Source organism: Vulpes lagopus, chromosome X (genome assembly GCF_018345385.1).
Source record: "Vulpes lagopus strain Blue_001 chromosome X, ASM1834538v1, whole genome shotgun sequence".
NCBI lineage: Eukaryota > Metazoa > Chordata > Mammalia > Carnivora > Canidae > Vulpes > Vulpes lagopus.
The window spans coordinates 31,040,613-31,068,160 of NC_054848.1; the positions used below are offsets into that span (position 1 = coordinate 31,040,613).

The following is a 27,548-nucleotide window of genomic DNA, read 5'->3' on the forward strand; positions in this document are numbered from 1 at the left end:
TTTATTCATGAGACACAGAGAGAGAGAGAGAGAGAGAAAGAGAGAGAGGCAGAGACACAGGCAGAGGGAGAAGCAGGCTCCACATAGGGAGCCCAACATGGGACTCGATCCCCAGTTTCCAGGATCACTCCCTGGGCTGAAGGAGGCGCTAAACCACTGAGCCATGCGGGCTACCCCTGGTTGTAGTCTTCTCATGCTAGACCAGTCTAGGGAGCTCTGTGAGGCCTCTTTTATAAGACCACTAATCCCATGATCTAACCACATCCCAAAGGCCCTTTCTCCTAATTCCATCACATTGGGCATTAGGTTTAAACATATGAGTTTTTGGGGTTTGCAAACATTCAGCCTACAGCAATTGGTTACTTTTTCTTTTTTTAGAATGTGACATGTTCATTCATTCCACATCAAGTAGGAGTCTTTAAAGTAAAGCAGTTGATAGAGGTTATTGGCACAGTGGCAGATGAAAATTTGCAGTCTTCATCTCTGAAACCTTTTCATCAAATATATTTATATTTCAAAAGCACCTGTAAACCTTCCACCAAGAAAGTTGTGATGAAAATTAATCCTGGTAAGCTAATGTGGATACCTTTTTTTTTTTTAAATTAAGGTTATATAGGATTATTTTAACACACCAATTGCTTAGCTATGTATATCAAATGTGGTCTGATCTTGTGGTTCTTACCTTTTGAATGCATCAAAATCACTAGAAGGCTAGTTAAAATAAATCTCACTGGTCTATATCCCATAATTGATTGTTAATTAGGTCTTTGTTAGAACCTAAAGATTTGAATTTCTAGCATGTCCCTGACAGTTGCTGATGCTGCCATTTTGAGGATTATAATTTAAAAGCACTGGTTTATTGATCTATAAAATTTATTCAATATTTTAATGGTTTTTATACTTTGTTCTTCTACATTTTTGTTTGAGTCTATAATATAAACTAGTTTTGACCATTCCATGGGTTTTCTTGTTGCTGCTATTTCATTTAATACTCAATTATTTAAAAAAAACTCAATTATTTTTTATACATTGAGCCACATGAAATTGCTGATATTCTTTGATCGATAAAAAATTGTGTCATATCGGCTAACCCATTCCTTCAAGTTAGTATGTTTTTTATGCATGCAATATTTTGCTAAACTGTTTTGTGTAGGTCCATTTATTAGATAAATTACTTATATTTTCTGAATATGTTTGGTTAGGGATTTAGTTTTGGGTTAGAACCAATGGTGTAGTGTATTAATACATGGATATTATTTGGAAAGCTGAAATTCTAAAAACTGTATTTAACTTAATATTCAATTCTATAAAAGGTATATCCCCTTTGGTTACTAATCCTGCGGGACAGTTTGTGGTCAGAGACTTGCCAAAATACAAAGACCGTGCACCTGTTGCAATGCTTCAATCAACCATGACACGCCTTCACAATCATCGCTTATGTAAAGAGTCAATGAAGGATGCATTGATAGCCTTTCCCAATGACCGAGCTACAAGTATCAGGTCTGAAGACCAGGATAAAATTTTCAGGTAACATGTTATATTAAAACCCAGAAAATTTGAAAGGCACACTTACCAACATGATATGCATGTCTTAGCAGATCCTGCTGTAACAAATTAATGATGATGATAATAATAATAGTAATAACATTTTATTTTCTCTCTCTTAATTTGTTTTACATTGGAGGTGATGGTTATTTAGTTCTACTGTATTTGCTTTGTCTGACCTCTCATCACCTGTACTGTGTATGGTTTATCAGATGATTATTAAAATATGCCGTTGAAAAGTATGGAATGATAGAAATATATCAAGTTCTCAGAATAGTCATGTTCATTAGGTATGGCTGATAGTTTGAATTTATTTAAGATAAAAATAAACATTAGCAATTGTGAAAAACCAGTCATTGTCATCATCATCATCATCATTACGTTTGTCATCATTGTTCTCCTCAAAGTCACATTTCTTATGACCTTTTCCAAACTGAACTAAAACCTCACCAATTAGGATCAAAAGTGATGTTAGACCTCAGTTTAAATCGATGTAAACCTCAAAGAAATTACTACCTTACAAGTGCTTACTGAGAATAAACCTAGACATCCTGATTTTTACACATTTGAGATGGAAATGAGTTTCTTTTCTGCCTGCTTATGCACTGCTTTAGACATTATACTATCTAAACTTGATGATGTCTCTGGATTTTCTCTACTTCTCTCTTTACCTTTGGTGAGTTATTGAGCTCACTTAATTTTACAGACATGTTCTTGCACTATTATTTGATTTTTAGGCCGTAATTATTTCATTATCCACAATTGGAAAGTTCTGGGTTTTTGAATAGTCAGTCTTATTATTTTATTTTACAAATTTTATTCATACCAGCCTTTCTATCTCTCTTCGTTTGACAAGTACCATGAAACATAGGAGTGCAAAAATCACTCAGACTCCATTTTAAATAGTTTTAGAGTATAAAGAAGGAAAACTCATCTCTCCCTCTGACTCATTGCACTCCCTCCCATACAGAAGTATCTATTGGAAGCAATTTTTAAATGTATCCTTTTCTGTTCTTTCCTTTTTTAAAAAAGATTTTTAAGAATCTATTTGAGAAAAAGAAAGAGTGAGAGAGAGAGAATGAGATCACAAGCAGGGGGGAAGGGCAGGGAGAGAAGCAGACTCCCCACTGAGCAGGGAGCCCAATGCAGGACTTGATCCCAGGACCCCCGGGGTTCATGACCTGGGCTGAAGGCAGATGCTTATCTGACTGAGCCACCCAGGTGCCCTGTAGTTCTTTCCTATGCTTATATAAATATGCTTGTATAGACATATGTTAATTTGATATTAATATTTTTCTGTCTAAATCAGTCTTAATTATATGATCTAAAAATGCCAGATTTTAAAAAAATTATTTAAATTCAATTTAGGTAATTTATATTGTATTACTAGTTCCACTAGATTTTTTAAAATTTTATTTTATTTAAATTCAATTAATTAACATATAGTACATTATTAATTTCAGAGGTAGAGTTCAGTGATTCATCAGTTTCATATACCCAGTGCTCATTATATCACATGCACTCCTTAATGCCTATCACCCAGTTATCCCATCCCCCCATCCACTTCCCCTCCAGCAACCTTCAGATTGTTTCCTATAGTTATGAATCTCTTAAAGCTTGTCTCTCTTTCTGATTTCATTTTATTTTTCCCTCCCTTCTCCTATGACCCTGTTTTGTTTCTTAAATTCCACATATGAGTGAAATCATATAATTGTCTTTCTCTGATTGACTTATTTCACTTAGCATAATATCCTCTAGTTCCATCCATATCGTTACAAATGGTACGATTTTATATTTTATGGTTAAGTAGTAGTCCAGTGTGTGTGTGTGTGTGTGTGTGTGTGTGTGTGTGTGTATACACAGATATGCACCATATCTTCTTTAGCCATTCATCTGTTGATGGAAATCTGGGCTCTTTCCATAGTTTGGCTATTTTGAACATTGCTGCTATACACATTGGAGTGCAAGTGCCCTTTTGGATCACTATGTTTGTATCTTTTGAGTAAATACCTAGTAGTGCCATTGCTAGGCCATAGGGTAGCTCTATTGTTAACTTTTTTGGGAACCTCCATACTGTTTTCCAGAGTGGCTATACCAGCTTGCATTCCCACCAGCAGTGTAAGAGGGTTCCCTTTTCTCTACATCCTCATCAACATTTGTTTCCTGACTTATTAATTTTAGCTATTCTGACTGGTATGAGGGATGTCTCATTGCAGTTTTGATTTGTATTTTCCTGATACAGAGTGATGTTGAACATTTTTTCATGTGTCTATTGGACATTTGTATGTCTTCCTTGGAGAAATGACTGTTCATGTTTTCTGCCCATTTCTTGACTGGATTATTGTTTTTTGGTTGTTGAATTTGATAAGTTTTTTATGATTTTTTTGAAGAAAACTGAACATTTTCTATTTACCACATGGCCAAAATTATTTTTCTCAATTTACGTACTTTCTGGTTAGTATTAGTTAGTAATGAAATTTTATGATGTAGTAAATTGTTAACCATAATTGCTTTTTTTAAAATTTCCTAATGTATTTCATTAATTATTTTGACAAAAAAATAAAACAAGTTAGGAATTTTTGTCTAATTTTTGTTTACTACAGTATGTCCTGTGTTTTCAAGTGTCAGGCATATAATAGGTACTAGGTAAATATTTTTTAGCAAATAAATAAGGAAAAGTGTTTTAGTAGCATAATAAACTTTGTCCTCTGTATTTTGCACATTACAAAAAGCACCTACTCAAAGCTGAAGAGGTGTTTCATGAAGTTTATTCTTTTTCTAAAATTTTTATTTTAATTCCAGTTAATATACAATGTAATATTAGTTTCAGGTGTACAATATAGTGATTCAACACTTCCATAGATCACCTGGTGCTCATCACACCAAGTATACTCCTTAATCCCCATCACCTGTTGTACTCTGTCCCCCCCCCCCCACCAACCTCCCCTCTGGTAACCATCAATTTGTTCTCTATAATTAAGAGTCTGTTTCTTGATTTGTCTATCTTTTTTCCCTTTGCTCATTCGTTTCTTAAATTCCACATATGTAAAATGATGTGATATTTGCCTTTCTTTGACTGATTTACTTCTCTTAGCATTATACTCTCTCGCTCTGTGTTGTTGCAAATGGCAAGATTTCATTCTTTTTTATGACTGAATAATATTCCATACTACATGTATACCACATCTTCTTTATCTGTTCATCAGTTGATGGACTATTGGGCTGCTTCCATATCTTCACTGTAAATAATGCTGCAGTAAACATAGGGGTACATGTATCCCTTTGAATTAGTGTTTTATGTTCTTTGAGTAAATACCCAGTAGAACAATTGCTAGATCTTAGGGTAGTTCTATTTTTAATTTTTTAAGGAACCTCCATACTGTTCTCCAGAGTGGCTGCACCAGTTTGCATTCCCACTGAGTGCAATAGGTTTCCCCTTTCTCCACATCCCCACCAACACCTGTTGTTTCTTGTGTTATTGATTCTAGCCATTCTGACAGATGTGGGTTGATCGCTTATTGTAGTGTTAATTCACATTTCCCTGATAGTGATGATGAATGTTTTTTCATGTATCTGTTGGCCACCTGGATGTCTTCTTTGGAATAATGTCTGTTTATGTCTTCTGCACATTTTTTAATTGAATTATTTATTTTTTGGGTGTTGAGTTGTATAAGTTCTTTATATATTTTGGATATTAACCATTTTTGGGGTTTCAGATATCTTCTACCATTCCGTAGGTTGCCTTTTAGTTTTGTTGATTGTTTCTTTTGCTGCACAGAAGCTTTTTATTTTGAAGTAGTCCCAATAGCTTTTTTCCCCCCTTTTGTTTCCCTTGCCTCAGGACACATATCTAGAAAAAAGTTGCTATGGCCAATGTCAATGAGCTTACTTGCCTGTATTCTCTTCTAGGATTTTAAAAAAATATTTTATTTATTTATTCATGAGAGACACAGAGAAAGAGAAAGAGAGGCAGAGACACAGGTAGAGGAAGAAACAGGCTCCATTCAGGGAGCCCGATGCGGGACTTGATTCTGGGACTCCAGGATCATGCCCTGGGCCAAAGGCAGGCACTAAACCACAGAGCCACCCAGGGATCCCCTCTTGTAGGATTTTTATGGGGGTTTCAAGTTTCACATTTAGGTCTTTATTCCATTTTGAATTTTTTTTTTGTGTATGCTGTAAGCAAATGGTCCACTTTCATTCGTTTGCATATTGCTGTCTACTTTTTCCAGCACCATTTTTTTAAAAAGACATTCTTTTTCCTATTGTATATTTTTTTCCACTTTGTTGAAGATTAATATACCATGTAATTGTGGGTTTATTTCTGGGTTTTCACTTCTGCTCTGTTGATCTATATGTCTATCTTTGTTCCAATACCGTACTCTTGATCACCACAGCTTTGTAATATAGCTTCAAGTCAAGAATTGTGATACTTCCAGCTTTTCTTTGCTTTTTCAAGATTGCTTTGGCTATTCAGGGTCTTTTTTGGTTCCATACAAAGTTTAGAATTATTTGTTCTAGTTCTGTGAAAAATGCTGTTGATATTTTGCTAGGGATCGCATTAAATGTGTTGATCGCTTTGGGTAGTATAAGCATTTTAACAATATTTGTTCTCCCAATCCTTGAGCATAGAATGTCTTTACATTTCTTAGTGTCATCTTCAATTTCTTTCATCAGTGTTTTATAGTTTTCAGACTACAAGTCTTTCACCTCTTTGATTAGACTTATTCCTAGGTATCTTATTATTTTGGGTATAATTGCAAATGGAATTGTTTTCTTAATTTCTCTTTCTGCTGCTTCATTATTGGTTTATAAAAATGCAACAGATTTCCGTACATTGATTTTGTGTCCTGTGATTTTGCTAAATATATGTATCAATTCTAGCAATTTTTTGGTGAAGTCTTTCATGTTTTCTATATTTAATATCATGTCACCTGCAAATAGTGAAAGTCTTACTTCTTCCTTACCGATTTGAATGTTTTTTTATTTCTTCTTATTGTCTGTCTTCTGTGTGTGTTTCTGTTTTTAATTTATTAAGGAACTTCCATACCATTTTCCACAGTGGTTGTACTAATCTACATTCACACCAACACTGAACCACATCCTCATTAACACTTGTTATCTCTTGTCTTTTTAATACTAGGATCCTGAAATATCTAAGATGACACCTCATTGTGGTTTTGATTTTTATTTCCCTCATGATTAGTGATGTTGAACACATTTTCATGAGTCTGTTGGCCATCTCTATGTCTTTTTCTGGAAAAATGTCTATTCCAGTCATCTGCCCATTTTTAAATTGGATTATTATTATTTTTTTGTGTGTTGAGTTGTTTAAGTTCTTTATATATTTTGGATATTAACCTTTCATTGCAAATACCATTTGCAAATATCTTCTCCCATTCAGTAGGTTGCCTTTTCATTTTGTTGATGGTTTCCTTCACTGTGCAAAAGCTTTTTAGTTTGGTGCAATCAAATAGTTTATTTTTACTTTTGTTTCCCTTACCTGAGGAGATATATCTTGAAAAATATTGCTAAGACTGATGTCAAAGAGATTATTGCCTATGTTTTCTTTTAGGAGTTTTATGGCTTCAGGTTTCACGTTTAAATTTTATTTTATTTTATTTTTTTTAATTTTTTTTTTATTTTATTTATGATAGTCACACACAGAGAGAGAGAGAGAGAGAGAGGCAGAGACACAGGCAGAGGGAGAAGCAGGCTCCATGCACCGGGAGCCCGACGTGGGATTCGATCCCGGGTCTCCAGGATCGCGCCCTGGGTCAAAGGCAGGCGCCAAACCGCTGTGCCACCCAGGGATCCCACGTTTAAATTTTAAATCCATGTTGAGTTTTTTTTGTGTGTATGGTCTAAGAAAGTGGTCCAATTTCATTCTTTTGCATGTAGCTGTCCTGTTTTCCCAGCACCATTTATTGAAGAGACTATCTTTTCCTCATCGAATGTTCTTGCCTCCTTTGAGGAAGATTAATTGACTGTATGAGCATGGATTTATTTCTCGGCCCTCTATTTTTTTTGTCAGTACCATATTGTCTTGATTATTGTAGCTTTGTAGTATATCTTGAAATCTGAAATTGTGATACCTCGAGGTTTGTTCTTCTCAAGATTTGCTTTGGTTCTTGGGGGTCTTTTCAACAACTCTCTTTGAATAACAAATCATTTATTTCTCTTTTATTGCTTAACTCTCTCTCTTTTTAAAAAGATTTTATTATTTATTCATGAGAGACACACAGAGAGAGGTAGAGACGTAGGCAGAAGGAGAAACAGGTTCCCTTCAGGGAGCCTGATGTGGGACTCCATCCCAGGATCCCAGGATCATGCCCTGAGTCAAAGGCAGACCACTGAGTCACCCAGGTGCCTCATTGCCTAACTCTCTTAAAGACTGTCGTTCAGTTAAAATTATGTTACTGTTATCATTGAGGGCTTGTTAAGAACAGGGGGAAATATATTTCATTTGACTGTGTGGCTATTAGGTTTATACTTGAGTTAATTATTGAGGGTGAGAATCTTAATGATTGATAACATTTGATGAGAATTGAGACAGACCAAGGTCAGAAGTTGTGAATAATTATTATACATTTTGTTTTTATGGAAAATATATGGTGAGTGAAAGGAAGAGTATGAATTTAGATGAGTGAACATGAGATGTAAAGCAGTTGTAATTCATTTATGGATTGATTTCTCTCTATGGATTTACCATTGATGGTTAATTGCATAAGCTTTGAGATATTAAAAAATTAATATGCTTAATAAAAGGATTTATGATTATATGCATTTTCCTAATTTTGATTACAATAATCTAAAAGTAATTAACTCTTAGGAAACACTAATCAGATTCAGATCTAGTCCCACATGTAAATCTAGAACTCTCCAAATTGCTTACTTGACTCATTCCTCAAGAGTAGTTTTAAGGTAGGCACCATTGAAGTCCTGTGACCTTAAGAATTTTCTCTAATTAGGTTAAGAAGAAAATTAGGAATTATTCTAGTTCTATATGTATTGATGTTTCACTATGTAAGAAGATTTGAGGGTAAGGACTATGACCTGCCCTATTCACCATTCTGTGCTTAGCCCCTTGCATAGGAGACACTCAATAGAGACTGATTGAATAAATGCAAATATATAAATATTAATGTAACTTGCACATCTTGTAGGACGATTTTCACAAAGATTCCAAGATATAACTATGTGGATCCTGATTTTGCGTATACTAAATCTGAAAGAATTAAAAAGCAAATTCATGGAAACTATTATGCAGGATACATTAAGCATCTAAGAAGTGTACGCCTGCAGAAACAAGCAGAGAGGTAAAGTTCACTTCCTCAAACAGTATGAAACAGATCATGGTGCCTGGAGAGCAAGATTTTCTTCTTTACTCCTTAGTTTCTTTTTAGTGGTTTAAATGACCTTTTCATATAGGAAAATGGCAAAACCTTGTACTATTTTAACTGCAGTTATTTCCTCCTTACTTTTGGTTTGGGAATGTCTTATACTGGGTTTCCCCAGAAGCAATTCTTGAGACAGGGATTCTAGCACAGTGTTCTTTTAGGAGAACCAAGAGGAGGAAAGCAGGATACGGCAGGGGAGGGAACTGAGAAATGACGTGTTTCAGATAACGCTTACACTCAGCCTGATGCTTAGGGTCTCTTGAAGCATAAATTATCCCACATAGAAGTTCCTGCATTGAGCCAAAGGGGCTTGTCCTTTTTTTTTTTTTTTTTTTTTTTTTTTTAGGGGCTTGTCTTTTGTGTTCTCTATCAGCCATCGATTGTGAACTGTCCTTGGGTGTGGTGGGGTGGGAATGACTTCCTTGGTGAGGTCTTTGAGAATGAGGTCTTCTCAGCAAAAGGCAGTTTTATGCAGATTAGTGCATCATTCTTGTAAGTGGTAGCACAGCATCACGTGCTATGGGCAATGTTGGGATTTGCCTGTGTATTTTCTAAAACTCTTGGCCTCAATTCGTTATTATTATGATTTCAATAGGGAATGCATGTATTCATATAATGATATAGACATAGGATTACAGCCAGCATCAGGTCTAAAGTCACCCTCACTCTCAGAAACGGAAATAGAAGAGGAATTATCTTCACAGTGTCGGATCAAACCTAACAAGTTGCTAAATACCAGAAGTATAGAATCCAAGGAGACAAAGGCTCTGAGAAGAAAGGCATGTACAATATTTTACATTTCATTAAGCCATAAAAATTCTTAAAATATCTTTTGCTAATATTAAAAATTAATTTTGGAGTAATATTTTCCCACAGGTTCTCAAAGGACTTAAATCAGATCCATTCACACCCCATGAAAAACATGATTGCAGCTTGATTCTGACACCAAAGCAAATTCATCAAGTAATTGTTGGTAAGCATCTATAAAAAGCTATTATAGCCTTTGTTTTTTAACGGATTTATTGAAGTATAGTTTCTATTCCATAAAATTGACCTGTTTAAAGTATGGAAGTCACTGAACTTTAGTAAACTTAAGGGATTATGCAACCATAATCATAATTCAATTTTAGAATGTTGCCATCACCCTCAGGACCATATGCATTTACTCTCAAATCCCACCCTTAGCCCCAGGCAACCATTAATGAATGTTCTCTCATTTTGGATTTGCCTCTTCTGAATAAAAGGAATCATATAATATGTAGTCTTTCTTATATTGAGGCTTTTACTTAGCATAATGTTTTTGAGGTTTATCCAATAGGTATAAATAGGTATAAATATTTTGTTCCTTTTTATGTCTAAATAGCACTTCATTTTATGGGAATACCACATTTTGTTTATCCATTTACCAGTTGATGGACATGAGCTGTTTTCAGTTTGAGGCTATTGTGAATAATGTTGCTATAAATGTTCATATACAATTCTTTGAGTGAACATATGTTTTCCTTTCTTTTGGTTAGATTGCTAGGAGTGGAATCGCTGAGTTGTATGTTAGATTTCTAACATTTAAAGAAAGTGCCAAAAACTTTCCAAAGTGCACCGAGTTACAATCCCACCAGTAGTGCGTCAGGGTTAAAGTTACTCCACATTCTCACCAACATATGTTATTTTTTCTCTTTTTTGATCATAGCCATCTTGGTGGTGTGAAATGTTCTCACTGTGGTTTTGATTTGCATTTTCCTTGTGACTAGGATGTAGAATATATTTTCATGCATTTTTAAAAAAAGATTTTATTTATTTATTTGAGAGAGAGAGAGAGAGAGAGAAGGGGAGAGAGAGAACACAAGCAGGGGGAGGAGCAGAGGGAGAAGTATACTCCCTGCTGAGCAGGAGAGTCCTGACATGGGGCTCTATCCTAAGACCCTGGGGTCACAACCTGAGCAGACGCTTAACTGACTGAGACATCCAGGCACCCCTATTTTCATTCATTTAAATAGATGTACATCTCCTTTGGAGGAGTGTTTTTCAAATTCTTAGCCCAATTTTTAATTTGAATATTTGCCTTCTTATTGTAGAGTTGTAAGTATTGTTTATATATCCTGGATACAAGTCTTTTTTATCAGATATATGATTTCCAAAGTCTGTGGCTTTTTTTTTTAGTGTTTTTTTTGTTTGTTTTGTTTTCAAATAGTGTTGTTTAAAGCACAGAAGTTTTTACTTTAAGCAAAATGTAATTTGGGCTACCTGGTTGGCTCAGTCAGTTAAGCATCTACCTTTGGCTCAGGTCATGATCTCAGGTCCTGGTATCAAGCCCCACACTGGGCTCTCTACTCCATGGAGTCTGCTTCTCCCTTTCCTTCTGCTGCTGCCCACCGCTTATGTTTTTTCTCTCTCCCTTTTTCTCCCTCTTTCAGATAAATAAATGAAATCTTTAAAAGAAATCAATTGAATTTATCAATTAAAAATTTTTATTATAATTTTTTTCTTTTATAGATCATGCTTTTGATTTCATACCCAAGAAATCTGTAGCTAACTCAATGTCACAAATATTTTCTCTTGTTTTCTTCTAAAATGTTTATAATTTTATATTTAGGACTACAACTCCTTTTGGGTTAATTTTTATATTGTGAGTTAAGAGCCTAAATTCATATTGTTTTATGGGGATATTCAATTGTTCTAGCACCATTTGTTGAAAATACTATCATTCCTCATTGAATTGCCTTAGCACTCTTGCTGAAAATCAATCAACTATATGTATCAGCATTTATTTCTAGAGTCTCACTTCTATTCCATTGATCTGTATGTCTATCCTTATGACAGGTCTATAACTGTCTTTGATACTGTACCTTTAGAGTAAGTTTTGAAATTGGTTAAGTGTAAATCCTCCAAATTTGCCTTTTTCAAGATTGCTTTGGCTGTTATGGATATGAATCAGATCTTTTTTTTTTAAGATTTTATTTATTTACTCATGAGACACAGAGAGAGAGAGAGAGGCAGAGACACAGGCAGAGAGAGAGAGAGAGAGAGAGAGAGAGAGAGAAGCAGGCTCCATGCAGGGAGCCCAATGTGGGACTTGATCCTGGGACTCCAGGATCATGCCCTGGGTGGAAGGCAGATGCCAAACCACTGAGCAACCCAGGCATCCCTGAATCAGATCTTATTAAGACCCACTTTGTGTGTTTTGCTTCTGGATCTCTTGCTTGCCCTAATCAGTATTGAAAGCTCAGGTCATGATGCTGACCTTCTCTAAATGTTTGCCATCGAGGTAATTATTATTTTGACAACATCCCTAGGCAAGAGTTAAGAAACAAGTGACAATTCCCTTTGGAGAGGTTTTGAACAGTGTCCCTTCCTAGGTCATTTTCACCAAGCCTGTTAAAGAATGATTATGGTTAAATAATAGTCTATAATAGTCTGAAGAAGAAGTTTGCATTTCATTGTAGGTAGGGTTAGAGTGGCCCTGAGGGAGATCTGGGTAGACCATGATTAATTGGTATGAATGTGCTGATTCTCCCTCTAGGGAGAACCCAGTACACAAAACATCAAATACCATTTCTTTTATTATCCAGGCTAAAGGTGATAGCCAAAGAGGTGCAAGGTCAGAGGCAACAAATAAGAAGTACTTAAATTTCTGGTTGGTGATGGCTTATTATGACTGGTTAGTGGTCAAATCTCAGATCAGTGAGTTCCGTGGGAAATGCCCAAAACAGGATCTGACTCTGAGAAAAGCAGGTGACATGGACTGGTAAAAAGAGTTGGAATTTCCTATAATTCACAGAGGGTTCTGAATGGGAAATAGAACTCAGTGCTGTAATAGCACTGGAGCCAAACCTCCCTGCTACATAGTGACAGTGAGGCCCCTGGGCATGCCAGACTGGGAACTCATTAGTTCCTTGCCTGTCTGGGGTTGTGTATGCAGTTCATTTCAGGTTAAACATCGTTTACTGTGCCTTTCTTTAGTGCCAGGCACATGACAGGTATTGGGCATTATAGACCCAGGGACTTACCTTTCATTATTGGGTGGTAAATGCTTTGTGTCTTCCAAAGTGGTAACTGATTAACCAGATAAGCAAATCTATAGACATTCAAAAGGAACAAAGTTAGAAGACAGTGTGTCCAGTGTCTCCTCCACCAGCTTCTCTCTCTTCTTCACCTGGTGTCCTGATTTTGTTAATAATGACCCTTTCTCTGGGGAAAGGGCCCTTGGGTGAGTTTACAAGGTCAGCAACTCTGATGGTGGGAATTTTGTAACACTCTTATTTTTATACCTTGAAAGTGTTTTTTGAGCCTCTGCACGGAGCAGGGACTGGTACTGTCAAGATTACAGTTTCAGAAAATTTTGCTCTGTATTTATATTTTAAAAAATTAAGGTGGGTCCCTCTGGGTGGCTCAGTTAGTTCAGCATCCATCTCTTGATTTGGGCTCAGGTCATGATCTCAGGGTTGTGAGATTGAGCTCCATATCAGGCTCCACACTGGGCTTGGAGCCTCCTTCAGATTCTTTCTCTCCTTTTCTCTCTGCCCTTCCCCCACTCCCTCTCTTTCTTTCTCTCTTTCTCTCTCAAAAAGAAAAAAAAGGTAATTGTCAAGAGACACAATAGAGGAATTAGAGATTAATTGAATCAATTTGTGAAAACTGTTAGAGTCTAGGTTACATTGGATGTTGTGCAAAGAGTATTGTTTGCTTCATCAGCAAATATCCAATCACTTTGGTTTTAGTTACCACTTATAAGCCAAGCATTATGTTGAACAATGTATAAACATCTTATTTAATCATGATGTAAGCAACTTCAAATGATGTAAGCAACTTATAAGGTAATTGCTATTATTGTCATTTTAGAGATGAGTAAAAAGAAGCTTAGAGAAGTGATAAGCCTTGATCAAATTGCTCAATATTTCGTGGAAAGGAGTAGATTTGAAATTAGATTTGAATCTAATCATACTTTTTAAAAAAGATTTTATTTATTTATTCATTTATTCATTCGTTCGTTCGTTCATTCGTTCATTTGGAGAGTATGGGCAGGAGGAGGGGCACAGGGAGAGAGAGAGGGAATCTCAAACAGATTCCACACTGAGCACGGAGCCCAACTTGGGGCTCCATCTCATGACCCTGAGATCACCACCTGAGCTGAAAGCAGGAGTCAGTTGCTTGACCTACTGAGCCACCCAGGTGCCCCCTACCTACAATTTCTATCTCAATTTCTCTTTCTGTTACTCTTTTACAACCTGTATTTTTCCCTACAGTATTTGTCTCAGCTTTTTGCCCAACTTCCTTTATGTCAACCTCACAGTATTGTTAAATCAGAATCTGGAATTATATATCTGTTTTCATAAAACATACTAGTCTGCATTTTTGCTTTTTTAAAGTTTGTTTTTACTATATTTGTTTTGGCCTTAGAATAATGTTGGCCTTATAGACTGTGTTCAGAGACTTAGGAAGTTTTCATTCCTTTACTATATTCTGAAAGAAATTATGTAGAATTATATTATTTTTGAATTGTTAAGAGTTCTTTGGAGAAAACATCTGGGAAAGGAGAGTTCATTTTTAGAGGATTTTTATTATTTTTATTTTATTATTTTTTAAAAAAGATTTTATTTATTTATTCATGAGAAACATAGAGGAAGAGAGAGAGAGATGCAGAGACACAGGCAGAGGGAGAAGCAGGCTCCATGCAGGGAGCCCAATGTGGGACTCGATCCTGGGTCTCCAGGATGAGGCCCTGGGCTGAAGGCTGCGCTAAACCGCTGAGCCACTGGGGCTGCCCTCAGAGGATTTTTAAAAAAGATTTTATTTATTTATTTGAGAGAGAGGGAGAGCATAAACAAGGGAGTGGCAGAGGAAGAGGGAGAAGCAGGTTCCCCGCTGAGCAGGGAGCCCTACACCGGGGTTGATCCTAGGACCCTGGGATAATGACCTGAGTTGGAGGCAGATAGTTAACTGATGGAGCCACCCAGGTGCCCCTCAGAGGATATTTACTTACAAATTCAAATTCTTTAATAATTGTAGAGCTATTCAAATGATCTACACCATTTTGGTAGAATTTTGGTAGTTTGTGGTTTTTCTGGAATCCATCACCTCCATAAGGACATCCCATTTATGTGTATAGAATTGTTTGCAGAATTCCCAAATTATCCCTTTAATGTCTGGATCAGAAACATCTTTAGTGATAGAGCCTCTTTTTTTTCAATATTGAGAATTTTTATTTTTCTTGTTATTTTCCTTTCTCAGTCTCAGTAGAGGTTTATCAATTTTGTTGGTCATTTCAAAGAACCAGCATTTGGTTTAATTTATTTTTCTCCATAGTTTTTCTGTTTTTAATTTTAATCACTTCTTATGTTTGTCATTTCCTTCTATTTGCTTTGGATTTTTATTGGGATTTATCTTTTTTCTAATTTCTTGAGATAGAAGCTTAAATTATTGATTTATACCCTTCTTTTTTTCTAATATAATCATTTAGAGCTATATATTTCTCACTAAACAGTACCTTAGCTATATCTCATATATTCTTATATATTTTCATTTTCTTTTAGCTCAATATACAGTTGACTCTTGAATAACATGGAGATTAGTGGTACCAACACTCTTCACCATGTGGTTGAAAATCTGTGTATAACTTTTGACTCCCTCAGAAGTTAACTACTAATAGCCTACTGTTAACCAGAAGACTTACTGATAATATAAGTAATGGGTTAACATATAGTTTGTATGTTATATGTACTATATACTGTATTCTTAAAGTAAGCTAGAGAAAAGAAAACGTGATTAAGAAAATCATGGGGTACTGGGGCACCTGGGTGGCTCAGTAGTTGAGCATCTGCCTTTGGCTCAGGTTGTGATCCTGGGGTCCTGGGATTGAGTCCCACATCAGGCTCCCTCTTCTGCCTATGTCTCTGCCTCTTTCTGTGTCTCTCATGAATAAATAAATAATCTTTAAGAAATCAGGGGCAGCCTGGGTGGCTCAGTGGTTTAGCGCCACCTTTGGCCCAGAGTGTGATCCTGAAGACCCAGGATCGAGTCCCACATTAGTCTCCCTGCATGGAGCCTGCTTCTCCTTCTGCCTGTGTCTCTGCCTCTCTCTCTCTCTCTCTGTGTGTCTCTCGTGAATAAATAAAATCTTTTTAAAAAGTCCGGGGGTACCTGGGTGGCTCAGTTGGTTGAGCATCTGCCTTCAACTCAGGTCATGATCTCAGGGTCCTGGGATCGAGCCCTCATCAGGTTCCTTGCTCAGCAGAGAGTTTGCTTCTCCCTTTCTCTCTTTCTCCTTGACTCTTGCTCTGTCTCTCTTGAATAAATAAATAAAATCTTTAAAAAAAGAGAAAAATCACAAGAAAGGGAGAATACATTTACTATACAAGACAGTAGTAGAATGAGGCACTCCACATCTCCTTGTCCCCACTTGAAGTTAGCAAAGCTGCATCCTGGAGTGACACCTGCTTCTTACTCCTCTACCCAGGAATGTGGGAAGCCTTCTTCCAAGTGGAGTCTGGGGGAATGCAGTGAACCAGGGAAGGCAGAGCACTTTTATCCATTTCTGTAGGTCACTTACTCTTCCTGACCCCTTTTATGGGGTTCTAACACAGTTTCTGCTTTCAGGAAATGCTGGCAAGTGTTGAGGGGCGAGTTACCTGATAGTATTATCTTCTTACCTAGAAGAACTTTCAGCACCATGTACAGTGCCGCCTCTATTGTACACTTTGGACTTCACCCTGGTGCTATCCTGACCTGCCGCCATCCCCCCTGCCAACACACGTCCATGTTCCCCCAGACCCCTTGATCCAGGGGAAGGGATGGGTTATCATTCAGTCCTTGATCAACTACTGCTAGTGAAGGGCCCTGCTGCTTTGGTGAGAATCCCTCCTCGGAGCCAGTTCCTTTGTGCTCCTCATTTCAAGACCTCAGTGAACAGGTAGTGGGGTGAGGAATGTCTCGATCAGGCAAGAGACTTGCTATTCTATCTTACTTTTAAATCACAATATAAAATACATGTTTATTGGTGGGGTTGGGGGGAGGTGCATATAAGTGTATCCATGAATCTCAAACTCCTATTGTCTAAGGGTCAAGGGTTACTATTTCCTTGAAACATTCTCCTTGGCTCATGAGTTATTTAGAAGTGTGTTACTTAAATTCCAGGATTTTTCTGTTTTCTTTCTTCTTTTGTTTTCTAGTTTGATTCCATTTGGCCAGAACACACACATGTATGTATTCAAGTCTTTATAAAATTTTTAAAGATTTGTTAAGTGTGATTTTGGATGTGGTCTCTTTCGTTGAAGGTTCATATGACTTGAGAAGACGTATTCTGCTATTGTTGGATGGAGTGTTCTTTAAATGTCGATTATATTCCAATTAGTTAATGGTATTTATTTCCACTAAATCCTTACTGCTTTTTCTTTCTTTCTTTTTTTTTTTTTGTCTAGACAGTCTGTCAGTTATTGACAAAGGTGATTGAATTCCCAAAGTGTAATTGTAGATTTTTTTATTTCTCCTTTTAATTCTGTCAGTTTTGCTTCATGTATTTTGAAGCTCCCTTGTTTGGTACATACACATTAAAGACTGTTATGTCTTTTTGGTCTCTTTTATCATTATATAATATCCCTCTTTGTCCCATGTAATTTTATTTGCTCTGAAATGTAGTTTGTCTGATTGATCTAGCTATCAAAGCTTTCTTTTGTTTAGTCTTTGCACATTATATCTTTTTACTTGTTTCTACTTTTGACTTCTCTATGTCATTGCATTTGAAGTAAGTTTCTTGTGGGCAGCATATAGTACTTTTTCATCCATTCTTACAATCTCTGTTTTTAATTGGTACATTTGTATCATTTACATTTGATAATAATGTTATTACACCAAGACTATGGAATGATATTTTACATTCTTTATTTTTACTTTCAAAAGTTTATGTTTAGTTCTCAAAAGTTTTCAAAAATCTGGGCATGGTTTTCTTTGGATTTGTTCTGTTTGAGTTTCACTGAGCTGCTAGAATGTGAAGGTTTACTCTTTTTTTTTTTTTTTTGCTACATTTGGGCATATTTTAGCTATTATTTATTTCAAAATATTTTTCCAGTCCCTACCACATACACATGCGTACACACACACACACACACACACACACACACTTTCTTATGCTGGAGCTCCACTTACGTGAATTTTAGACAGTTTGTTTTTGTTCCATGGGTCTCTGAGACTTTTAATTTTTTTAATCTGTTTTATTTTTGTTTTTCAGATTGGATAAATTCTATTGATATTTCTTCAGGCTCACCAGCTTTTTCTTCTGTCCTTTCATTCTGTTAATGAGCATACCCAAGAGGTTTCTATTTTGTTTACTATATTTTTTAATCTTAGGGTTTCTATTTAGTTCTCCATTGGATATTCTCTTTCTTTGCTGAAACACTTTTTCTACTTATTTCAAGAGTATTCATAATTGCTTATTTGGTTGTTTTTATAATAGCTTCTTTAAAACCATGTCAAGCAAAAAAAATAAATAAATAAAAAAATAAAACCATGTCAAGCAATTTCAGCATCTCTGTCATCTCAGTCTTGGTATGATGAGTAATTTTGTTTTATGGGCATTTTGAGTACTATGTTTTAAGGCTTTTTTTGTTTGTTTTAAGGCTTTGTTTACTATTTAAATAATCTATTTTAGGATGCAGATGATCCATTTGGCTCTGGAACATACATTGTAGTCCACATTTGTGTGCTGTGTAACAAATGTCAGTTTAATTTTCAAAGCATTTATGGTACTATTCTGGTTTTCCCTTTTTGTGTGCTATCCAGAAGACTATAGGAAACCCAGGCATTATTTCATACTATATTTCTGTTTTTTAAGCCATTTGATGTGTTGGTTCCGATAGATTTCACACGTGGACTGTTCAATAGATGATCATAACTTCATTCACATTTTTTTTTACATTTTTAAAATATATCCTTCTCTAACTCCCACCTCTCTGTATTCTTCCCCCTATTCTTTAGGTGGGAGGAGGAGTGGTGTCAATTATTTGCCTGCTTTAGTTTAGTGAAGTGTGTGTGGAGTGGCTACTGTGATAGGGGCAGCATCTCTTTGCTTATGTTTGTTTAATACAGGGCAGCTTTGGTCAGCAGGTATTTATTTCACAGACCATGCAGTGCCAAGTGAGGAGGGGAGGGATGTTACTACTGCTTCTCTTAGTGAGAGTGGTTGTAGTCAATGGGACTCTATCCTCCAGTCTCTTGGGAGCATGGTCAAGAGGGAGAGGGGCACTGCCTCTGTCAGCCTTATTGAAAGGCAGACATGGTTTGACAGGCCCCAACTCCAGCAACTTTACAGAGACTCCCGCTTTAGTGGAGAAGGGAAGGAATGATGTCTCTCTTTGTCCTAGTGCATAGCAGGTATGGTTGACAAGGGTCTACTGCAGCCTTCTTAGAACCTAGTGTTGTGCAGATCAACTTCTTTCATGATGTTTGCCTGAAATAGGGCAGATATAGTTAAAAGGGTATGGCCCTACAGGGCCACCCTCTTCTCAGTTCTTTGGGTAGTGAGAATGGGCTTTAGGCTACTCTAGCACCCAGGCCAAGATAATAACCAAGGAAAATTCACTACAGGTTTATCTTTCTATTCATAAAATCCCTAGAGAATCCTTTTCTCATTACTTTTCAAAAGTTTCTGATAGTTATGTCATAGATTTTGTCAACATTTTAATCTGTTATTAGCAGAGGAATACAGTGGATTGTATTTACTTAATTTTTTCTAGAAATAAATTCTTGAAATATGAAGGGGAAGTATTGCTCTAAAATATGCTATACTTATTGAACATATTGCTATTTCTCTTTTGTGAGGGACTGGAAAACATTAGCACAGAGAATGGCAGTTTAATAGCCTTACCATGATTAAAAAAGCATAAAATTAAAATCCAGTGGATAAGATTTCATCATGGATAATGGTCAGAGCCATTGGAGCAGGCAGGAAAAGAATGCCAGGAGCTCTGAGAACTGTTATTATTTAAACCACATTGTCTGCTCTCCAGATCCTATCCTTCTTATTGAGGTTACCAACATCTTTAGGCAGCCCTTTGGCCAGGGATACAGAATGTCAGGACATCTTATTATGCTTTGAGTTTCCTCATACATTGTCCCTGCTTTATTGCCCTATGTCTGTCTGAATTTACCCTCTGGAGACCCAGAATGCATGTTTGAGCCTGACACTGACTTTTTCCCTTAACACTGGTTTTTGAGTCATCATGCTGTGTAACATGTTCATCAATCACATCCTATTGTCATGTCTGGCCCTATATCCAGATACTCGATCAGAAGTCTCCATTTTTCAGATAGGGATAAAAGACCCTTTTTAAATATGCAGAAATTAATATTCATTAAAACAGATCCTAACATGTTTATAAAGTTTAACTTATCAATTCAGTTTTAGAAGAAAGGGAAACTTCACCTTCTATCCACATTGGAATGACAGGAACTACATTTACTCATCTGTCCGAAACAACCAAAACAACAGACAAAAAGAATATAAAGCAAGAATTTTTAAGACACTGAAAGTGAGTGATGTCTGGCAGGAAAAAATACATGTGAGTCCTACCCAAGCTTACCACTGTGGGAGAATTTCCAGTCCGTTGCCCAGAGAGAAGGAACCCAGAAGAGCCTGGTGGAATCCTTGAGATGAGGAAACCTGGCTATGAGACTAGAGTCACCAAAGCCAGAACTCACAGGACAGAATACAAGGCAGGAGAGAACTGCACAAAATGAGGGCCTCAATATTCTGCTGTGGGTTCCCCTCAATTACTCTAAAAAATACCAGTCAGCTCATAGGTACGAGGCAAACTATCTAAAACTAGGGAAAAAACCCATTAGAAATGATTATGGAATTATCCACTACTCATAGAGTCCAGGGAATAGTAACTGAAATTTCCCACCTGGTAGACCAGGAAAAAAAACAAACAACTTCATGATATATGGACATTGGGCCAGAGCTCAGGAAATTCTTGCCTCAGTAGTGGAGAATAATTATTACTATTCAGAGCACTATACCGGATCCAGGTAACTTTCATAAAAGCAAGACTTGGAAGGATCAATCTGTTTGAAAGTAACAAAATCAATCTGTCCTCCCAGAACAAAACTCAAGAAAATTTATAGGAATTTATAGAATTTATAGGAATACAAAAAATACCTAGTGAAGTACATCTGTACAAAAATTACTAGGCATGAAAAGCAGCAGCAAAACACAACCCATAATGAGGAGAATAATCAATTAAACCTACCCAATAAGGATACATATGGTAGAATTATCAGACAAAGATATGAAAAGGGAATATAACTATATCCCATATATTTAAAAAGTTATGCAGAGACATAGAAGATTTGAAAAATTATCCATGTGATCCATGGATTCAATAGGATTCCAGTCAAAATTCCATCTAGATCTTTTGTAGAAATTGACAAGCTCATTTTAAAATTCAGGTAGAAATGAAAGTAGTTAGAATAATCAAATCAATTTGGGGAAAAAAAACAAGTTGGAGATAAATAACTGATTTCAAGACTTAGAAAGCTATAGTAATTAAAACAGCATAGTATTGGTGTAAACATAGACCCAGATCAATGAATCGTAAGTGAGAGTTCAGACATAGATCTACACATATGGGACAAGTGAAATTTGACACAAAGACAATGCAAAAAGGATAATCTTTTGAAGAAGTAGTTCTGTGACACATGAGCCACTCATTTAAAAAAAAAAAAAGGAGTTTATATCCTTGTATCATATACCTAACCTAAGTCAAACTAGATTTTAAACCTTTTGCTTCCTTATAGAAGGAAGCATAGGAGGGGCACCTGGGTGGCTCAGTTGGTTAGGCATCTGACTCTTGATTTTAGCTCAGATCATGATCTCAGGGTCATGAGATGGAGCCCCACCATTGGGCTCCTCAGCAAGGAGTTTGATGGAGATTCTCTCTCCCTCTGTCCCTCCCCCTCTCCGCATGCACGCATGTGCACTCTTTCTCTCTAAATAAATCTTTTAAAAGAAGCATAGGGAAAAAATATCTGTGATGATGAAGAGAGCAAAAATCTCTTAGATATGATATTTAAAAAAAACTCTACGATCCATAAAAGAACAAATGGACAAAAAAAAGAAAAGAATGAATGGATAATTTGGAATTGATCACATTTAAATACTTCTCCTCAAAGCAACTGATGAGAGGATAAAAACAAGACATAGACTGAGAGAAAATATTTGCAAATTATGTATGTCATGAAAGAACTGCAACCAGAATGCTTATACAATTTTTGAGACTCAGTATTAGGAAAACAAATAACCCAATTAAAAATGGGCAAAGGGATTTGAACAGATATTTCATCAACAAAGATATACAATTGAGAAATAAGTACATGAAAAGATGCACAGCATTGTTAGCTGTTAGGGAAACCCAATAAAACCACAATGAGATACTACTGTAAATCTATTAGAATGGCTAAAGTTAAAACACACAAACCCAAACTCACCATTTCAATTGTTGCCAAAGACGTGAAGGAGCTGGAAGTCTTATACATTGCTAGTAGAATGGGAAATCACACAACCACTTGAACACAGGAAGTTTCTTATACATTTATACATACATTTACCATATGATCCATGCATTCCACTCCTAGATATTTATCCAAAAGAAATGAAATTATGTATTCAAACAAATACTTGTGCACAAATATTTTAGCAGCTTTATTTGTAATAACCAGTACCTAGAAACAATCCAACTGTCATTCAACAGGTGAAGAGACAAACATTCACCTGTAATGGACTAGCACTTTGTAATATAAAAGAATGGACTACTGACACATGAAAGAACTTGAATTAATCTCCAGGGAATTTGTAGAGTGAAAGAGATCAGAGAAAAACTGCACATGTTACATTATTCTACTCATAAAAGTCTCTAGAATGTGTAAACTGATCTACAGTGACATAAAGCATTTGAGTGGGTGTCTGGAAAGGAGAAGTGGTGAGGATGATGGGAAGGAGAGAATATAAAGGAGGATGAGAGAACTTTGGAGTGAGGAATGTTCACTCTCTTCATTGTGGTGATGGTTCCATAGGTGTTACATATATGTCAACACAGGAAATTCTACACTTTATGTAAAAAAAAAATTTAAAGATTTTATTTATGTATTTGGAAGAGAGGGAGAGAGAAAGAGAGTACAAGCAGGAGGAGGGGCAGAGGGAGAGGGACAAGAAGACTCCCCACTGAGCACGGAGCCCCAGGTGGGGCTCCATCCCCGAACCCTGAGATCATGACCTGAGCTGAAGGCAGATGCTTAAACAACTGATCCACCCAGGCAGTGCTTGCTTCGGCAGCACATATACTAAAATTGATCCACCCAGGCACCCCAGAAATTCTACACTTTAAACACGGCTTATTGTATATCAGTTACCATTAAATCAAGCTGTTAAGAAATGTAGAAGACTTATAATTATTAAAATTATATGATATAGGGTCAACTGGGTAGCTCAGTGGTTGAGTGTCTGTCTGCCTTCGGCTCAAGTCATGATCCTGGGGTCCTGGGATCGAGTCCTGCATCAGGCTTCCCGCAGGGAGTCTGCTTCTCCCTCTGCCTCTGTCTCTGCCTCTCTTTCTGTATCTCTCATGAATAAATAAATAAAATCTTTAAAAAAATTATATGATATAAAAACTTTTGTCATTTAAAAGGGAAAACTCGCCCCACTCACACTTGTACTCTCTGTCTCTCTCTCTAAATAAATAAATCTTTAAAAAAAATAAAAGGGAAAACTTAAGTACTGAGCAATGGGAAAAATCACCAATTTCTGTAAATTCTGGTTAAATGAACATAAATGTATTGATGGAAGTGGAGAAGATATTGGAGTATGCAAATTTGTATACTAAAATGAGTTATAATGAGGGCTAATAATTTTTCAATGTAATTTTCCATATAATTAAGGTATATTTATGTTGAATTTTAGCCAATAATCTCTAAATACCACATTATGGGAATTTAGATAAAAATTTTGGTTAATAACTTCTGATACTATAAGAAATATTTCTCTAAGTACCATTTTTTATAAATTAATTGGTGAAAATATAGTATGGAAACTTAAAATTACTGAATACATTTGCCGACATAAAACTTAATTATTTTCCTTTTTTTTCAGGGCCCTCTATCCTTAACTTTGGTGACGTTTGTGTGAACTCCACAAATACTCGTCTACTGCATGTTATTAATATGCTATCCATGCATATTTTGATCCAGTTACATACTGATTTGGAAGAACTTCAAAAAACCAAGCAATTTTCATATGTGATTCCGCCTACATCTAGTACTTATATTTCGATGATATTTGAATCTCCCACCATTGGAAAATTTTGGAAGTAGGATTTATTTTTGCTTCTATATGTTGGAATCAAAGTATCCTTTTGTAGAATATGTATTTATTTAACTCAATAATTGTAGAATATATTTGGTCCTCAAACATAGAAACTATATGTGCATCAATTTGTAGATTTATATTTCAGTGTGGTCTGTCATAAATATTTTGATGTATTGCTTACAAAGGATTAATTGTGGGTATTAATCAGTAATATATGCATTTTTACATGTAACTGAATTCTGTAATTGCAAATAGCTATTGTTAATTAAGTTTGACTGCTTTTGCTGTATTACAGGTCTTTCACCTTCACAGTGAACAATATACCTGGTGGCCATATCCTAGTGATGGCAGTTGTCATGCCAGTAAATCTTGAGCTGTCTTCTAATGAGCTAGTATTGAGACCACAAGGCTTCTCGGTGAAAACATGTTTTATGGGGACAGTTGGGTTGTATAATCATCAGAATTACTTTGCAAAATTTGAATGGCAACCTGTAAACACAGAAAGAGGAATGGCATTTTCCATGCGTCCAGCTAAAGGTAATAGTTTATTCTATTTGTTTGATTTAGACACTGATTAATTCATGTATTCAGGCAGTATTTATTGAGTATGAACTGTATAGTGGTGCTAAAAATAGAAACAAATCAGCTATGGTCATTGGGGCATTTATATTTCATTTTTAAAAAAGATTTTATTTATTTATTTGAGAGAGAGCATAGGGAGGGGGAAGGGCAGAGGGAAAAGCAGACTCCTGCTAAATAGGGAGCCCAGTTGGGACTTGATCCCAGGACCCTGGGATCATGACCTGAGCTGAAGGCAGATGCTTAAATGACTGAGCCACCCAGGTGCCTGGGGGCATTTATTTTTATATACATAATATGTAAATTTGATTTGAAAATACAGATCCTGTATTAGAGTTCTCCAGAGAAAAAGAAGCAAAAGGAAATATATAGGGAGAGAGGGAGGGAGGAGATTGATTTTAAGGAATTGGCTCATACAATTGTGTGGGTACTCCAGTAGGCTTGGCAGGCTGGAAACCCAGGAAGAAATTCATTTTGCAGTCTTGAATCCAAAGGGACTTCAGTTTTTTTCTCTTCAGGCCTTCAGTTTATTGGATGAGACCCTTTCACATTGTGGAAGATAATCTTTACTCAAAGTGTACTGATTTAAATGTTCAGCACATCTGAAAAATACCTTTACAGCAATAGCTAGACTGACCAGACACCTGGGCACAATAGCTTGGCCAAGTATGGCCAAGTTGACAAAATAAATCATCATAAATTCTTTATAATCCATAAATTCTTTATGATCAATATTTAATACAGGTAATAAAATCAGAAACTTAAAATTGACATTTAAGCAAGTAATTTTTTAAATAATAGAAAATAATCTCCAATTTACTGTTTTGGGCGGTTCTATATGTTTGTTAAGTGTCCTGTTAACCTTGTTTCTGCCATTCCCCAGAATCTGTAATTCCATATAATGTGCCCGTTACAAAACTGAGCCCTTGTAACTGTTAAAGTGTTATCTAAGTAGCCTGTCAAATTCAGCAGACATCATTGTGATATACTATGAGGACCTCATGAAGATACAAGCTGTCATTTAAAGAAATAAGATGGCAAGTTAGAAGTTAAATGATGAAGGGGTGCCTGGGTGGCACAGTGGGTTAGGCAACCTGCAATTGATTTTTGGCTTGGGTCATGATCTCAGAGTCATGAGATTGAGCCCCACATCATTCTCCATGCTGAGCATGGAGCCTGCTTGAGATGGTCTCTCTCTGCCTCTGCCCCTACTCCACCCCTCCACCCCTGCTTGTATGCATGTTTGTTCTCTCCCTAAAAAAAATAAAAAAAATAAAAAATAAATTGAATGATTGATACAGCATCTTCATTTTCTGTACATGTTATGCCTTTTCAGCTAGCTGGAAGGATCTGGAGTTTTGTACTTGCAGTGACTCATGTGGTGTTTTATAACTAGCTGAAGTCTGTTTCTGCATGAGTGGGAAATAAAACAAACTTTGGGGTTAGATAAACCTGATTTCAAAACTAGTCTTAGCTTCTTGCTACGTTTGTGATTGTTGAGGAGTACTCTATAAGCACTAGTTTTCTTATTTGTAAAATGGAGAGACTAACATATCTCATAAAGATTAAATATATGGAAAACTCCTTCTGTAAAGACTGGCAAAGTGTAGTTGTCAAGGAAATATAGTTATTTGATTATGAAAATTTGCTAATTCTTTTTTTACTTCTTTTTTCCCTGAAAATGTCCTCAGAGTAGTAATAGCTGATCATGCATCTAGCCAGCCATCCTCATTACCAATTACTTGTTCCCTGCTTACTTCGCTCTCTTTTTCCTTCCCTACACCCTTCCCTTCTTCCTTCTAATCCTTCCTTATTTTTAATTTAGGAATATTCATCATTTGGGATCTAAGTAGACTATATTTTAGACCATAGAGAAGTACTGGTTTGTAGAAATCTTGCCATAGGTGTATATTCTTGTGAGTGTCAGTCATTTCCAAATCACAATTTTTATATTAGTTTACCAGTGTTTGTAACAGTGAGTGTTATAAACAAGCTTCAGTATTAATTTCAATTTGCTTAATTTTAGTATGGATATATTTATGGATCTATGCATTGGAAAAGTAGTACTGTACCTTCAGTAAGGTTGGAAATCATTGATATAGCCATATTTAATCTTTTTATTAACATGTATTTATTTAATAAATCCCAGATTATATGTATTAAGCATTCAAGTTATACTTCCATCATTACTTGGCAGATTCATTTGACCAAGCTCTTTTTTTAAATTATTAATACTGGTAAGCCTGAGTCCTGCCTCAGTACTAGAGAAAAGCTGAGTGAATAATCAGAGAAGAGAGAGAAAATACTTCTGCACATTTCAGAGATTCTGGATAAACCTTCTCTAGTTGTTTTGAACAGGCATCACATTGCAGTAGTTATAGGTTTGATTAAGCACATTCGAAGGCGCTGAGTGTGTACAGAAAGCACAGTGCATGGCACTTTTCCTTGTATTTCAGGTGTCTTTATAGACCATGTCCAATCTGCTTTGTCAAAGTTACTTCTTATCAGTCTTCTTGACACACAGCTCTCTTCCAGTGTGGTCACTTGACTTTTATACTTCCCCAGGCTTTGTCCTGCAGAGTTCCTGCTCATTTTTCACAATTCAAATGCCATCTTCTTATAATGAAGTTTCCTCTATATCCTTGGGCTAATTTAAGCTCCCTCTACCTGCTCCCACT

The 27,548-nt window shown here is 36.1% G+C and overlaps 1 protein-coding gene across 6 annotated transcripts in view; it reads left to right on the top strand.

Moving 5' to 3' along the window:
* CFAP47 (cilia and flagella associated protein 47) overlaps positions 1-27,548 on the top strand; it is a 492,283-nt gene that overhangs the window by 32,628 nt on the left and 432,107 nt on the right. For all 6 annotated transcript variants that reach the window (XM_041740236.1, XM_041740239.1, XM_041740237.1 and 3 more), the window contains 7 exons: positions 379-568; positions 1,314-1,527; positions 8,712-8,864; positions 9,541-9,724; positions 9,822-9,918; positions 24,076-24,292; positions 24,587-24,828. In XM_041740236.1, coding sequence (XP_041596170.1) covers positions 379-568; positions 1,314-1,527; positions 8,712-8,864; positions 9,541-9,724; positions 9,822-9,918; positions 24,076-24,292; positions 24,587-24,828 — 1,297 coding nt within the window. The remainder of the gene's footprint in view (positions 1-378; positions 569-1,313; positions 1,528-8,711; positions 8,865-9,540; positions 9,725-9,821; positions 9,919-24,075; positions 24,293-24,586; positions 24,829-27,548) is intronic.